The sequence below is a fragment of the Nycticebus coucang genome, chromosome 12, assembly GCF_027406575.1.
Source record: "Nycticebus coucang isolate mNycCou1 chromosome 12, mNycCou1.pri, whole genome shotgun sequence".
NCBI classification, from domain to species: Eukaryota; Metazoa; Chordata; class Mammalia; order Primates; family Lorisidae; genus Nycticebus; species Nycticebus coucang.
The window spans coordinates 80,362,982-80,380,067 of NC_069791.1; the positions used below are offsets into that span (position 1 = coordinate 80,362,982).

Sequence of the window (17,086 nt, forward strand, 5' to 3'; positions counted from 1 at the left end):
GCTCCATCTATGAACCAGAAAGTAGGTCCCCACCAGACACTGATCTGCCAGTGCCTGATCTTGGACTTTTCAGCCCCCAGAAATGTGAGAGATCAGTTTTTGTATTTATAAGCCACCTACATTGTAGTATTTTGTTACAGCAGCCCAAATGGACTGAGACTACCCTAAAAGGTCAAACTTATGCCTATTAAAACTACATGTCTTTAGAAACCTTCATGATCACAATTTCTTACAAGTTTTTATTATTTTTTATAAATTTAACAAGACATTATAATCAATTTTTTAAACACAATTGAAGTTTTGCAACTCTAAGTTTCACTTTTGTTTTCTTTGTAAAATTAAATTCCCTCAACCAGAGTTACTCTACTTCCAAGAACTTTATATACCAAGATTCCTTATGAGTTTTCATTTGAAAAAAGAGAGCCTCACTAATAAGAGAACTTTGAAAGTAATTAGTCTGGAAGATAAAATTCAAGATCTTTAGCATAAAAGGTAAGGCCCACCAAAGTCTGGCTCCCATCAATTCTCTCAAGCCTATTTCCCACTACTTCCAGTCTGGAAATGAATTCTTTAGTAATACCAAACTGCCTGTATTTCCTCATAAATACCACACTATTTCTCATCTTTTAAAATTGTTCATATTATAATTTCCCAATGATTATTTCCTGACTTGGTTTTACTTATTTTTCAAAAATTCAATTAGCCTGTGAGCAACAAATACCATGCTCTAGGGCCAGGCGGGACTGAGTTAAGGTTACTTGCACTACACAGTGGGGAGGGCCGGGTCCATAAGTCAAATTGTTTCTTAAGTCCTTCTGAGCCCCTAGGTTGGCCACAGAAGTTCTCTATCCTATCTCTTCCCTCTGGACACTGCAGACTAGAGTTAGGAACTGGGTGTTCCCAGGAGTAATATCTCTTGAATGGCTCATTTGGCTAAGGAAAAAGAAAGACATTTTGGATAGTTAGCAAAGAACTGTAGCACCTTATTAAGAAGTCACCCAAGGGGCACAATATTCTAAGTCAAAACCAAATTCTCTTCCCTTTACCTGTTAAACTATTACCTTTCGAGTCAATGGCTCTCAAATTGGTGAGATAAGGGAGATTATTTTGTCCCCAGGGGACCCTGGGCAATGTCTGAAAACATTTAAAATTTTAAAAATTTTACTTTTTTCCCCTCTAAACATGCTATAAAATGAAAACATTTTTGGTTGTCACATTTGAGGTTGTGCTTAATGGTGCCGTGTCCTTTTTTTGCTCTAAGCATAGATAACAATTCTTCACTGAATTGTACTTATGATTCCTATCTTTGTTCTAAGAGTTACTCATATTATTCTTCTTTTCTGGCTTTGTTCTTTTGATGAAGCAAACTTGATTTTCATTTGTTTCAGGTAATAGTGTAGTATTAAAATGAAGTTTAATAGCAGAAATAACTCTATACACTCTAGTAACCTCCCAAAAATTCTTTGATGGTGTTGACTAAAATTCCACTCTTCTATAAGAAGAGTACAATGTAAATAGCCTCAAACTTTACTTCTATTTCCTGCTCAAAATATTTGAGGAGAAGGAAGAAGCCGCCTACTTTTCTGTAACTGAAACTGATCAGGGAAGAAAGAGGTCCCACCCTAACTGAAAATAATTGGAAATTTCTAAGCAAAGCAAAGGTTAATTTTTATAGTTAAAATAAAAGGCTGGCAAAACTGTGAAGGCCTTCCTGATCACACTATCTTCAACAACTTCTACATATGTTCCTAGGTCATATAGTGATATTGTCAAATCTTCAAGGATGCTCAAACATTTTAAGTATTGTAATAGTAAATAATACTAAGTCAGTATTAAAATATTTATTTTAAACAATTTTCTCAAAATAAAATGTTTATACAAATGGAAAAGCACAAAGGATGACTGACTTAGGGCTATAAACTCCTTATTGAAATGAACATAGGGCTGGTGCGGTGACTCATGCCTGTAACCCTAGCACTCTGGGAGGCTGAGGCCGGTGGATTCCCTAAGTTCACAAGTTTGAGACCAGCTTGAGCCAGAGTGAGACCTCATCTCTAAAACAATAGCTGAGTGTCCAAAAATTGATTCAAGATGGATAAAGAACTTAAATTTAAGGCATGAAACAATAAAAATCCTCAAAGAAAGCATAGGAAAAACACTGGAAGATATTGGCCTGGGGAAAGACTTCATGAAGAAGACTGCCATGGCAATTGCAACAACAACAAAAATAAACAAATGGGACTTCATTAAACTGAAAAGCTTCTGTACAGCTAAGGAGACAATAACCAAAGCAAAGAGACAACCTACACAATGGGAAAGGATATTTGCATATTTTGAATCAGACAAAAGCTTAATAACTAGGATCTATAGAGAACTCAAATTAATCCACATGAAAAAAGCCAACAATCCCATATATCGATGGGCAAGAGACATGAATAGAACCTTCTCTAAAGATGACAGATGAATGGCTAACACATGAAAAAATGTTCATCTCTATATATTAGAGAAATGCAAATCAAGACAACCCTGAGATATCATCTAACCCCAGTGAGAATGGCCCACATCACAAAATCTCAAAACTGCAGATGCTGGCGTGGATGTGGAGAGAAGGGAACACTTTTACACTGCTGGTGGGACTGCAAACTAGTACAACCTTTCTGGAAGGAAGTATGGAGAAACCTCAAATGCACTCAAGCTAGATCTCCCATTTGATCCTACAATCCCATTACTGGGCATCTACCCAGAAGAAAAAAAATCCTTTTATCATAAGGACACTTGTACTAGACTGTTTATTGCAGCTCAATTTACAATCGCCAAAATGTGGAAACAGCCTAAATGCCCACCAACCCAGGAATGGATTAACAAGCTGTGGTATATGTATAGCATGGAATACTATCCAGCCATTAAAAAAAATGGAGACTTTACATCCTTCGTATTAACCTGGATGGAAGTGGAAGACATTATTCTTAGTAAAGGATCACAAGAATGGAGAAGCATGAATCCTATGTGCTCAATTTTGATATGAGGACAATTAACGACAATTAAGGTTATGGGGGGGGGAGGAAAAGCAGAAAGAGGGATGCAGGGAGGGGGGTGGGGCCTTGGTGTGTGTCACACTTTATGAGGGCAAGACATGATTGTAAGAGGGACTTTACCTAACAATTGCAATCAGTGTAACCTGGCTTATTGTACCCTCAATGAATCCCCAACAATGAAAAAAAAAAAAAAATAGCTGAGTGTCATGGTGAGCACCTGTAATCCCAGCTACTTGGGAGGCTGAGGTAAGAGAATCACTTGAGTCCAAGAGTTTGACGTTGCTGTGAGCTATGATGCCACAGCACTCTACCAAGGGCAACATAGTGAGACTCTGTCTCAAAAAAAAAAAAAAAGAAAAAGAAAAAAAAGAAAGAAAGAAAGAAATGAACATATGGAATATTTATAACTTGATACTAATGGAATAATTTTGTATGTTTCTACCTTCTCTCCAATTGGCAGTTTCTGAAAGTAGTGATTTAGTCTTAAGAAGAGGAAGTATAGGGCGGCGCCTGTGGCTCAAGGAGTAGGGCGCCGGTCCCATATGCCGGAGGTGGTAGGTTCAAACCCAGCCCCAGCCAGAAACCACAAAAAAAAAAAAAAAAAAGAGGAAGTATAGTCTAATTTAGACCCAACTTAATTAAAGTGGCTCTGCTCTTATTTGTTTTAATTGGAATTCTGGAAAAAACTTTCTTTCACTAAGGGGATCAAATGTTATTTGTTTTTAAGTTTTAAAAAACAATTGTACCGGGCAGCACCTGTGGCTCAGTGAGCAGGGCGCCGGCCCCATATGCGGAGGGTGGCGGGTTCAAACCCAGCCCCCGCCAAACTGCAACAAAAAAATAGCCGGGCGTTGTGGCAGGCGCCTGTAGTCCCAGCTACTCGGGAGGCTGAGGCAGGAGAATCGCCTAAGCCAAGGAGTTGGAGGTTGCTGTGAGCCATGTGATGCCACGGCACTCTACTGAGGGCAATAAAGTGAAACTCTGTCTCTACAAAAAAAAAAAAAAAAAAAAAAACAATTGTACCCTATCAGGTAGATTAAAATGGCAATACCAAGTGCTGGCAAAGATGTGAGGCAACTAGAACACGGCCATACATGAATGATACAGAAACTTTAAAAACAGTTAGAAAGTTATCTATTAAAAAATACACACACAAACACACTCACTCAAGGGTGGCCAACCTTTTTTCTTTTCTGCCACATATTAGAAGAGTTAAGAATTGTCTTAGGCCACACAGTAAACACACAAACACTAACAAAAGCAGATAAATAAAAGAAAAGGTCCATGTGTACTTTTTGGGATATCTGACACCATAGATAAGCAAAACAGTCCTTAAATAATCTGCATGCAGTACACGGGCTATGGCTTGGACACTCCTGGATATATCTTATTATCTAGCAATTCGACTTACTCTCTGGTATATACCCAAAAGAAATAAATATGTCCACCAAAGCATTCATTAATTCATTGTAAGTAATTAATATACAAGAACATTCTTAATAACTTTATCCATAATAGCCCGCAAACTGGAAAAAAAAAAAAAAGTAAAAATCTTGGATAGACACTGGTAGGTTCTACCCATGTATAATTCTTGACAAAGCATAGAACCTTACTGGGACTCCATTCCACACACTAAAATGCTAAGTAAGGTTCTTTTGTCTTCTAAAATTAATTAATTAATAATTTCCTCTGTCTTTCATTTACCTTAAATATAGTAAGTATATATGAAAAATGATCTCTGGCACCAAAATTTAACTTTAGCTTATCTTTTCAATCCCTATTTGGAAAGACTAGAGGTCTCAGGCCAACATACAAGCACAAAGCGTGAAATATTTACCTAGGAATACAGGTGATTAAAAATCAGTTATAGTTTATTATCTGGAAAAAAGAAAGTGTGGTAAGAGTAGCTAGAGCTTTAGTTTTTCTTTAATCAATAAAAATAACCTAGAGCCACAATAGTGATGATACTTAGTAACTTATAAATAATAACTGAAAGCTAGGTACAGGCAGACAGTTCCTTTGAGATTATCTACATGAAGAATCAATATTTATTACATAAGTTCTTTACACTGAAAAAAATCAAGGAGATATTCCTTGGTAGAACAAGCAGGACACGCAAGGGAAGTACACTGCTTTTTCTTTTTTACAAGGGTTATATGTTACTTTGATAAATGGAAAAACACAAAAAATAAAATAAAATTTAACTATGTCCAACTTTTCTTCGTGAGAAGACAGTAAGTCATCAAGTCAGGTTATCAGATCAAGTTAGGGCCCCCAAGTTATCACTTCATGAGAAAGGAAGCAAAATGTCAAAATCATTGTTTCAAAAATGTTAGAATCTAAGGAATACCTCATATGGATTAGGCTTCTAAATTTTGGAGATTCTCTAGCCTTTTGTGAAAAACAAGAAATGTATCCATCAGATGACAAAAGAAGTACTACATGTAGTAAAATGCCAAGGAAGAAAGCACTAGTTCAATTTAGACCTAGGCATGGATTCTTTTTTTTTTTTTTTTTTTTTTTGAAACAGAGTCTCACTATGTCGCCCAGAGTCTCACTATGTCGCCCTCGGTAGACTGCCATGGCATCACAGCTCACAGTAACCTTAAACTCTTAGGCTTAAGCGATTCTCTTGCCTCAGCCTTCGAAGTAGCTGGGACTATAGGCGCCCACCACAACATCTGGCTATTTGGGTTTTTTTTTTTTTTTTGGCTGTAGTTGTCGTTATTTTGGCAGGCCCGGGATGAGTTTGAACCCACCAGCTGATGTATGTGGCTGGCGCCCTAGCCGCTGAGCTACAGGTGCCAAGCCCAAGGCATGGATTCTAATTCTCACCTTCCCATCTAAATTTGAGCAAAGCATTTTAATCTTTCTGTGACTCAGTCTTATCCATAAAATTAAGAGATTAGGTTAAATAATGCCTTTATGTTTATCACTAAAAATTTCAAAATGCTTGTAATTTACCAGGTGCTCACCAACACACAACAGATGCATTTCCTGATAATATCCTTAATCCATATAAAAGCCAACTATCCATATTAACAAAAATATCTGCAAATTAGACATAAGCCACTAAAACTCAGTGTCAAGGTCTGAGGTCAGTGAAAATGGCCTTCCATTGCCTATAAATTGGTTTTGCATCCATCAAACAAATAAAGAGGACTACAATACATAAACGAACAAGGGAAGTAAACAAGCGAAAGGGTGCATAAATGAACTGGTAGAGAATTAACAAAAGAACTCACGAATGAAACTATCTGTTCCAGAAAATGTCTTTAGTTTCTACATATATACTCTCTCTCACGTACACACACAAAGACAATATACACGCATATATATTATTATTAGCTGAACACAAGGTCAAAATAAAAAACATAACTTCTACTCACTTTGACAGAGACACTCCCCCAGCTTTCCCAATCATCTCTTCATGGTGCAATACTGAGTGGTTCCATGGAATATGGAGGAACTTTAAGAGTGTTCTCATCCACCGTTCAGGATGCAAAACAAGTTGCTCATAGTGAACTAACATGCATCTTTTATAACCAACCTCCATACACTGGTTATACATGGTCTCTATGGCACGATTCCACTTGGTCAAACAGTCCCTATAGCTGTTCAGATCAAATCCAGCTATAGTAACTTTTCGAGAAATCATCGAATGTACTGATGCCCGGCCATCTCGGACCATCAGGAGAAATTTGGCATTGGGGAATAATCTAGCAAGGTAAGTTAAGGATTTCAGGGCAAAAGGATCTTTATTACACAGATAAGGGGCTGGCTCCCCATGTTTAACAATAATTTCTAGTAAGAAGGCTTGCATGGCAGAATCCAGCACTTCATCAGTAACACCAGCCTCATCCAAGCGGATCTTCTCTTTACTTGACCGTGACCACATCTGCTTGAGGGCCAAGATTCGGGGAATGACCCTGGTTTCCTCTCCACAACGAATGTCAGGATGTGCATCTAGCATGGCTCTCATGAGTGTGGTTCCACTCCGAGGCACACCTCCAATAAATATTAAAGGCATATCTTTGTGATAGGCAAAGGTTTTGTTGACTTTGATGTCTAGGCCAGTTCGCACAGTGGTCTTTGTGCTCTCCAATTTGACGGGCTGGCTACGTTCCTCTATCCGGTGATGGCATTCCATGGCATGCTGGCCCAAGTAAAACACAGTCACAGAACTAATCACCAGACATGCCAATAGTAAGTTCTGCTTCAGTTTTCCAACCATCTTGATGTGATTATCTTTTTATTGAACAGATATTTTGTTTAAAATGACTTTCAGAAGATGTTCAGGCCATGGAGAGTCTATTTCAGAAAGATGATCAAGATCTAGTAGGAAAATGAAAGTTATTTTACCATCACATTAAGATTGTTTATAAAGCATCACCAGTTATCACCATGCATTTTAGCTAGAAAGAAGTTAAAGCTTTCTTGGATGCTTTGATATTCTTGAAACACAGTATACACAAACTTGAGCCAAATAAATCAATATTTATAATAAGAAAAAGCTTTCTTTTTTTTGGCCGGGGCTGGGTTTGAACCCGCCACTTCTGGCATATGGGACCGGCGCCCTACTCCTTGAGCCACAGGCGCCACCCAAGCTTTTTTCTTGAGACAGAGTATCACTTTATCACCCTCAGTAGAATGCCGTAGTGTCACAGCTCACAGCAACCTCAAACTCTTGGGCTCAAGAGATTCTCTTGCCTCAGTCTCCCTAGTAGCTGGGACTACAGGCGCCCACCACAACACCCAGGTATTTTTTGTTTGTTTGTTTGTTTAGTAGGCCCAGGCCGGGTTCAAATCCACCAGCCCTGGCAGCATGTGGCCGCTGCCTTAACCACTGAGCTATACGCGCCTAGTCAGAAAAAGATTTCTTAATGCAATAATTCTGAAGCTATGTACCTAGCACAGAATGGAAAACCAAGTAAAACTGTATCAGTGAGTCAAGCAAATATTTAATATGTCCAAGCATATCTAGAATACAACCCAAGGCTGATCTGTGATACGTGGGTCACTATGAAAGTTTCAAGACAAATGTGTTATGGTCCATTATTTCATTTCCAAAAATACAGTCAACAGCAGCCTTTCTGATTCACCCAAGGAGGTTTCAACTTGCTCGGCTTATTGGTGTTGCTGGGAGGGCTTCATTTGTTTCCATCCACATGGATTTTACATTTTTTGACTTTTGTGTATCTCAAAACTTTTGTAATGACCCACGTATTCCATTTGCTTCATCTCAAAGCAGTGACTATCTCCACATCCTACTATAAAGAGAAGTTACAGAAGAAATACAAGATACGACTTCTAAATCTTTAACAGAGGTTCAGTTTATTCAATACACAATTTATTTAGGTGTTGCAGACCAGATATTAGGTGGGTGAAGTTTGAAAAGGATAGCAGTGTAGTGACCTCTGCTCTTGGAAAACAGTCCTTGAGACACAGATATGCAGAAAATAACAATATAATATAATCAGCGCCTCAGTAGAAATATGCAAAGCGACAATGCAAACATAATGAAAAGGAACAGCACATAGTCTATTTGAGAAAGCTATACGAGCTTTATAGAAAATGGGAGAGAAGGATACTCTACACCACAGGAACTTGTGTGAAAAAACACAAAGGCAAGACAGAACACAGCATAATTAGGTGACAGGAAGCACTTCAGGGGAGCTGGTATATAGGGTGCAAAGAAAATTCTGTGTATACATGTCTGTGATCCAACTCTTGGAAGGACAGATGAGATTTGGACACACAGAACACTCTAAATGGCAAATAACACCATGACCAAAGACAAGAGTATGTAAAAGCAGGGGCATGTATGTGAAACAGTTGGAACTGCTAATTTAGCTAGACACTGATTATTTTATGTGTCAACTTGACAATGGTGCCCAGTTGTTCGATCAAATACCAGTCTAGACACTGCAGTGAAGATATTTTTTATGTGTGATAACATTTATATCAACAGATTTTGAGTAAAACAGATCATCATAAATAAAAACAGATAGACCTCATGTAACAGCTAAAGGCCTTAAGAGCAGATTTTGAGTAAAACAGATCATCTCCGATAAAACAGATAGACCTCATGTAACAGCTAAAGGCCTTAAGAGCAGATCTGAAAACTGTGAACTTTGAACATGCTCCCCTACCCACACACAGATCTATTGGCAGAGGACAAAAGTTTGGTTCAAGAAGTTTGAGTGCAACCATTGGCCAAGCACTGGCTGACTACTGATTGCTAAGCTATGCAGACAGGGAGGTAACCCCTAGAAAGCCATGCTTAAAAATAAAAACAATTATAAAAGTATGTATGCACGTGTGGGTGTTTAGATACTTTATTTAAATACATATACTTTATTAAAAAGGTGTTTACATATAAGCAAGTCTAAAAGTATGTGTGTATATATGAGCAATAACATCAGCATACATTTATATGAAGTGTCTACACAAAGCCAAATTTATAGAGACAGAAAGCAGGGAATAGAAGCAGGGATTTAACTGCAAACAGGCGTAAAGGAACTGTTCTCAGTGACTGAAGTGTTCTAAAACTGGACTATCCTCATCATCATACAACTCTGTAAAATTTACTAAAAATCACTGAATTTCTACCCTTACAATAGGTGAAGTTTATGATATATGAAACATATGTCAATACTGTTGTTTTTTAAAAATAAAATACATTACTAAAAAAAATTTTAATAGTAGGTTACACCAGCCAAGATCTTGTTCTTGTTAACTCTTCTATTCAATCTTTCAGTCATTCATTCAATATATTTGTGAGCATATATCATTGTGCTAGGCACTACACAAAGCTTCAGTAAAGAATGACAAAACGAGACTAGGTTAAGGTTAAAAGATTGGCTTAGCAATAGCGGGGCGTTGTGGCGGGCACCTGTAGTCCCAGCTACTCGGGAGGCTGAGGCAGGAGAATCGCCTAAGCCCAGGAACTGGAGGTTGCTGTGAGCCGTGTGACGCCACAGCACTCTACCGAGGGCAATAAAGTGAAACTCTGTCTCTACAAAAAAAAAAAAAAAAGATTGGCTTAGCAAGAAAATCTGCAAAGAAAAAAACATTAATTCAAGACACAATTATAAGAGGGACTTTACCTAACAAAATGCAATCAGTATAACCTGGTTTCTTGTACCCTCAAGGAATCCCAACAATAAAAAATAAATAAAAAGAAAGAAAGAAAGAAAAAAGAAAAAAACATTAAGACAATTGGTAGCAATATAGCACTGAAATGTCTGTGCAGAAAACTGTATCCATTATATAAAAGATACACTTAAGATGTCATCCCAATATTCAATTTAAAAGGGGCTAAGTGGAAAGAAAAGGAAAAAATGGTGAGAAAAGAGAATTACAGAAAACCAAGAAGTAAGAGTTGATCCTAGAATAACAATACTGAAGAAACTAAAACTACATGACAAGTACCAAAAAAGAAAACTTTCCTAAACTGTAAAGACACCAGTCTATAGATGAGAGACCTACATTTTAAGCAAAACAAATGAAAATAGATCCACCTGGACACATTCTGGCAATTTCAAGTATAAAGGAAATAATTCTGCAGGCTTCCAAACAGAAAAGGAAAACAAGGAACAAAGGACCAAATAACAAGCTGGACATTAGATGTCTCTAAACATGTGTCTTCTGTTTTCCATGAGTATGTGTGTGTACGTATATACCTTCATTTTTCAAGTTTGCTCTACTAAACATGTGTGTGTTACTTCCCCAACTGGGAGAAGATAAATCAATATTTAATAGGAATAGTCTTTCTTTTAAAATGGCATTTAGGGGCGGTGCCTGTGGCTCAAAGGAGTAGGGCGTTGGCCCCATATGCCGGAGGTGGTGGGTTCAAACCCAGCCCTGGTCAAAAACTGCAAAAAAAACCAAACAACAACAACAACAACAACAACAAAAATGGCATTTAAACTAAGAACTGAAGAATGAATAGGCGTTAGGTAGAGTGAAGAGAAGAACAGCCCTCTAAGAAAAAGTATGCGGACATGCAAAAGTCTTCTAATGGCTTTTTAAAGCTTTCCAGAAGCAGGAAATGGCCAATATAACTACAAGGCAGTGAGAAAGAAGGAAAATGGGTGAGAGGTGAAAAAATGGGCAGAGGTCAGATCATAAATTTTATGGATCAAGTTAGAGATGAAATTTGATGCTGAATATATTATGATTAGATGTCACTGATTTAAAGATTTTTCTTTTCTTTCTTTTTTTTTTTTGAGACATTTGGTCTCACTTGGTCACCCTTGGTAGAGTGCTATGGTGTCACAGCTCACGGCAACCTCAAATTCTTGGGCTCAAGTGATCCTCTTGCCTCAGCCTCCCAAGTAGCTGGGACTACAGGCACTTGCCACAACACCTGGCTATTTTTTAGAGACGGGGTCTCGCTCTGGCTCAGGCTGGTCTTGAACCTGTGAGCTCAGGCAATCCACCCACCTCAGCCTTCTAAGTACTGGGATTACAGGCATGAGCCACCACACCCGGCTGATTTAAAGAATTTTCAAGCTGAGAGTTACTTGATCCAATTTAAATTTATAAAATTTTACTCTAGCCAAAATCACTTTAAAAAGAACAAAGTCAGAGGACTCACACTTCCTAATTTCAAAACTACAAAGCTATAGTAATAAGACAAGTAATAAGTAATAAGACAAAGCTATAGTAATATTGGATCACACACAGTGGCTCATACCTATAATCCTAGCATTCTGGGATGCTGAGGCAGGAGGATTGCTTCAGGTCAGGAGTTAGAGACCACCTGAGCAAGAACAAAACATGTCTTTACAAAAACTAGAAAAATCAGCAGGGCAGTGTGGTGTGTGCCTATTGTCCCACCTACTTGGGAGGCTGAGGCAAGAGAACTGCTTAAGCCCTGGAATTTGAGGTTGCAGTGAGCCATCAAGAGCCACTGTACTCTAACCAGGGAGATGGAACAAGACTCTGTCTTGAAAAAAAAAGACAACGTAATACTGACATCAAAATGGTCACACAGATGAATGGAATAGAATTGTGAGTCCAGAAATAAGTGGACTTTATAGTAAACTGGTTTTTGACAAGAGTGCCAAGACAATTCAATGAGGAAGAACAGTCTTTTTAATAAATAATGCTGAGACAACTAGATAATCACATGGAAAAGGAATGAAGTTGGATCGCTACCTTACACCATTCCCTAAAATCAATTCAATATGAATTACAGTCCTAAATGCAAGAGTTAAAACTGTAAAACACTTCCACGAAACAGACATACTTTGGCTTTGGGTTAGGTAATAATTTCTTAGATACAACACTAAAAGTACAAGCAACAAAGAAAATATAGATTAATTGGATTTCGCCAAAATTTAAAACTCTTATGCTTCAAAGAACACCACCAAGGAAGCAAAAGACAAATCAATACATGGAGGGAAAAATTTGCAAATTATAGTAGAACATCCATCATTGACCACCTTCCTACAATGACCACCTACTTAAGTTGATCTAATGTTCACAGGCTGGACATGTACAATAGGCACATATCAGTATAATAGGCCTAGATCCTTATGCTGACCATCTCCATATGCTAACTAGTTTGTTACAGTCTCATGGGTGGTCAACTTAGAGAGGTTCTACATATCTGGTGAAGAATCTATATCTAGAATATACAAAGAATTGTTACAATTCAACAGTAAAAGACAGACAACACAATTAAAAATTGGGCAAAGGATCAGAATACATCTCCCCCCCCAAAAGAAAAAGACACACAAATGGTCAATAAGCACAAGAAAAGATGTTCCACAGTCTTTAGAAAAATGCCAATCAAAACCACAATGAGATAACTCTTGACACCCATTAGCTAACTATAATCAAAAACACAGACAACAAGTGTTGGTAAAGATGTAGAGGAATTAGAACCCTCATACACTGCTAGTGGGATTGTAAAATGGTGCAGTCACTTTAGAAAACACTTTGGCAGTTCCTCAAAGGTTAAACATACAGTTATTACATAGAGTGATCAAGCAATTCTACTCAAGAGAACTGAAGTCCTCACAAAAACTTGTACATATACGCTCATAGCATTGTTAATTTAAAGCTACAAAGCAGGCACAACCAAATGTCCATCAACTGATAAATGGATAAACAAAATGTGGTATATCCATACAAGGCAGTATTATCCAGCCATAAGAAAGAACAAATACATGTTACAACATAGATGAAGCTTCAAAATATGTTAAGTGATAGAAACCACTCACAAAAGACCATATATTACATGATTCCATTTAAAGTAAATGTCTAGAATAGACAAATACAGAGACAGAAAAATTAGTAGATGCTTGGGGTTTGGAAGAGGGAGAAGATAAGAGTAACTACTAATAAGTATGGGTTTTCCTTTTGGAGAGATGAAATTATTTTAAACCTAGATTGTAGGAAATTTTATGGTGTGTGGATCACATCTCAATAATACTTGTTTTAAAAAAAAACCACCAGGCTAGGCGCCTGTAGCTCAGCAACTAGGGCACCAGCTACATACACCCAAGCTGGAGGGTTCAAATCTGCCTGGGACTGCCAAATAATGACAACTACAACAAAAAAAAACAGCTGGGCGTTGTGGCAGGTACCTGTAGTCCCAGCTACTTGGGAGGGTGAGGTAAGAGAATTGTTCATGCCCAAAAGTTTTAGGTTGCTGTGATGCCAAGGCACTCTACCAAGGGCGACATAGTGAGACTTTGTCTCAAAAAAGAAAAAAACAAAAACGAACAAACAAACAAAAAAGCCACACCAAACTCTTATTAGAATGGCTAAAAAACAAAAATACAACATTCCTAGTGCAAAGAAATGATAAATGCCTGAAGCAATGGATACCACAATTCACAATTACCCTGATTTGATTCTCATTGTATGCTTACATCAAAACATCACAATACTCTAAAATACAAAAGATCATTATGTACCCAATAAATATGTACAACTATCATAAACCCATAATAATTAAAAATAATTTAATTTTAGAAAGCAAGGAAAAAATACTGTAAACCCATAATAATTAAAAATAATTTAATTTTAGAAAGCAAGGAAAAAATACTGTTAACTAAAATGTAAAACTTTTTCCTTTCTGCCAGTGTCTCTTTCTCAACTGTCTTGGTTTTTTATTATAATTTGCTACTTACTATAGCTAAAATAAAACTAACATTTTAAATGATTAACATTAAATAAATAAATAACACTGACAATGCAAAGTGCTGATGGGGATAAAGAGCAATTGGAATTCTCCCACAATGTTAATGGGACACACAATGATAGACATATCCCCTCTGAAAACAAGTTTGGTAGATTCTGATAAATGGAAATACACACTTACCACAAAACCCATAATGGTACTCCTGAGCATTTACTTGTGAAATGAAATCTATGTTCTCACAGAACCCACACGTAAATGTCTATGGCAGCTCTAGTCATAATCACCAAAATTTGGAAACAAACCAAATGTCCTTCAAACCAATAAACTGTAGTACATCCAAAAAGGAACAAACTCTCAATTCATTCAACAACTTAGATGAATCTCAAAGGCATCATGCTGAGTGTAATAAGGCAGTCTCAAAAATATTTTATTCATAAAATATTCTGGAAAAATAAAACTACAGATCAGTAGATGCCAGGGGACTGTGTGACTATAAAGGGATATAATGTAAGTTTTCTGGGATGATGAAAATGCTCTGTACTGTGACTGGGGTGGTTGTTACATGAATTAATAAATGTACTAAAAGTCACAAAACTGTACAAAAAAGGTCAATTTTATCACATAGTAATTTTTTAAAATTTTAAATCAAGAGAAATTTGAGGGAAAACTTGTGGGGGTGGGGGGAGACAGATAATAGGAGAGGACCAAAGATAGGAAAATTTGTGATCCTAAATCTTCCAATTAATGTGTCTGCCCTCACTCGCAGCTGCCGATGACCTGCCATGCTGTGCTGTTGCCCCGCAGAAATGTTTCAATTACACACAGTTCTTCACCAGATAAGACCAGTGTCCAGGACACTGGCTCCCCATCTCACTCAGGCTTATGCCAAAAATGTAAAATTTGGTGCGGACGCCCGAGCCTTAATGCTTCAAGGTGTAGACCTTTTAGCTGATGCTGTAGCCATTACAATGGGGACAAAGGGAAGAACAGTGATTATTGAACAGAGTTGGAGAAAGCCCAAAGTAACAAAAGATGGCGTGACTGTTACAAAGTCAATTGACTTAAAGGATAAATATACAAATATTGGAGCTAACCATGTTCAAGATGTGGCCAATAACACAAATGAAGAGGCTAGGGATGGTACCACCATTGCCACTGTGTTGGCACGGTCTATTGCCAAGGAAGGCTTCAAGAAGATTAACAAAGGTGCTCAATCCAGTGGAAATCAGGAGAGGTGTGATGTTAGCTGTTAATCCTGTGATTGCTGAACTGAAGAAGCAATCTAAACCTGTGACAACCCCTGAAGAAATTGCTCAGGGGGCTACAATTTCTGCAAATGGAGACAAAGAAATTGGTAGCATCATTTCTGATGCAATGAAAAAGGCTGGAAGAAAAGGTGTCATCACCATAAAGGATGGAAAAACACTGAGTGATAAATTAGAAATTATTGAAGGCATGAAGTCTGACCAAGGCTATATTTCTCCATGCTTTATTAACATATCAAAAGGTCAGAAATGTGAATTCCAGAATGCCCATGTTCTATTAAGTGAAAAGAAAACTTCTAGTGTCCAATCAATTGTACTCGCTCTTGAAATTGCCAATGATCACCATAAGCCCTTGGGCATAATTGCTGAAGATGTTGATGGAGAAGCTCTAAGTACACTTGTTTTGAACAGGCTAAAAGTTAGTCTTCAAAGTTGTAGCAGTCAAAGCTCCAAATTTTGGTGATAACAAAAGAACCAGCTTAATTAAAGACATGGCTATTGCTACTGGTGGTGCAGTGTTCGGAGAAGAGGGGTTGACCTAAATCTTGAAGATGTTCAACCTCATGACTTGGGAAAAATTGGGAGAGGTCATTGTGACCAAAGATGACACCATGTTCTTATAAGGAAAAGGTGACAAGGCTCAAATTGAAAATGTATTCAAGAAATCGGTGAGCAGTTAGAGATTACAACTAGTGAGTATGAAAAGGAAAAACTGAAAGAATGTCTGGCAAAACTTTCAGATGGAGTAGCTGTGCTGAAGGTTAGTGGAACAAGTGATGTTGAAGTAAATGAAAAGAAAGACAGAGTTACAGATGCCCTTAATGCTACAAGAGCTGCTGATGAAGAGGGATTGTTTGGGGAGGGGGTTGTACCCTGCTCCAGTGCATTCTAGCCTTGGACTCATTAACTCCAGCTAATGAAGATCAAAACATTGGTATAAAAATTATTAAAAGAACACTCAAAATTCCTGCAATGACCGTTGCTAAGAATGCAGTTGTTGAAAGATAGTTGAAAAAATAATGCAAAGTTCCTCAGAAGTTAGTCACGATGCTATGATTGGAGATTTTGTGAAAATGGTGGAAAAAGGAATCAATGATCCAACACAGGTTGTAAGAACTGCTTTACTGGATGCTGCTGGAGTGGCTTCTCTGTTTACTACAGAAGAAGTTGCAGGCACAGAACTTCCTAAAGAAGAGAAGGACCCTGGAATGGGTGCAGTGGGTGGCATGGGAGGTGGCATGTTCTAATTCCTAGAATAGTGCTTTACCATTAACGAACTGCGACAAGAAGCTCAAGGCAGTGTTCCTCACCAATAACTTCAGAGAAGTCAGTCGAAGAAAATGAAGAAAGGGCTGGCTAATGTTTAAGAAAATCACTATAACCATCAGTTACTGGTTTCAGTTGACAAATATAATGATTTACTGCTGTTATCCATTGTCCATGCCTACTGATAATTTATTTTGTATTTTTGAATAAAAAGACATTTGTACATTCCTGATACTGGGTGCAAAAGCCATGTACCAGTGTACTGCTTTCAACTTAAATCACTGAGGCATTTTTACTACTATTATGTTAAAATCAGGATTTTAGTGCTTGTCATCACCAGACAGAAAAGTTAAGAAGCA

The 17,086-nt window shown here is 37.6% G+C and overlaps 1 protein-coding gene and 1 pseudogene across 3 annotated transcripts in view; one reads left to right on the plus strand and one right to left on the minus strand.

The window, feature by feature from the left end:
* Positions 1–17,086, minus strand: part of TPST1 (tyrosylprotein sulfotransferase 1) — a 128,320-nt gene that overhangs the window by 77,514 nt on the left and 33,720 nt on the right. For all 3 annotated transcript variants that reach the window (XM_053555116.1, XM_053555115.1, XM_053555117.1), the window contains exon 2: positions 6,425–7,370. In XM_053555116.1, the coding sequence (XP_053411091.1) occupies positions 6,425–7,269 (845 nt within the window). In that variant the 5' untranslated portion in view covers positions 7,270–7,370. The remainder of the gene's footprint in view (positions 1–6,424; positions 7,371–17,086) is intronic.
* Positions 15,003–16,708, plus strand: LOC128561183 (60 kDa heat shock protein, mitochondrial-like; annotated as a pseudogene).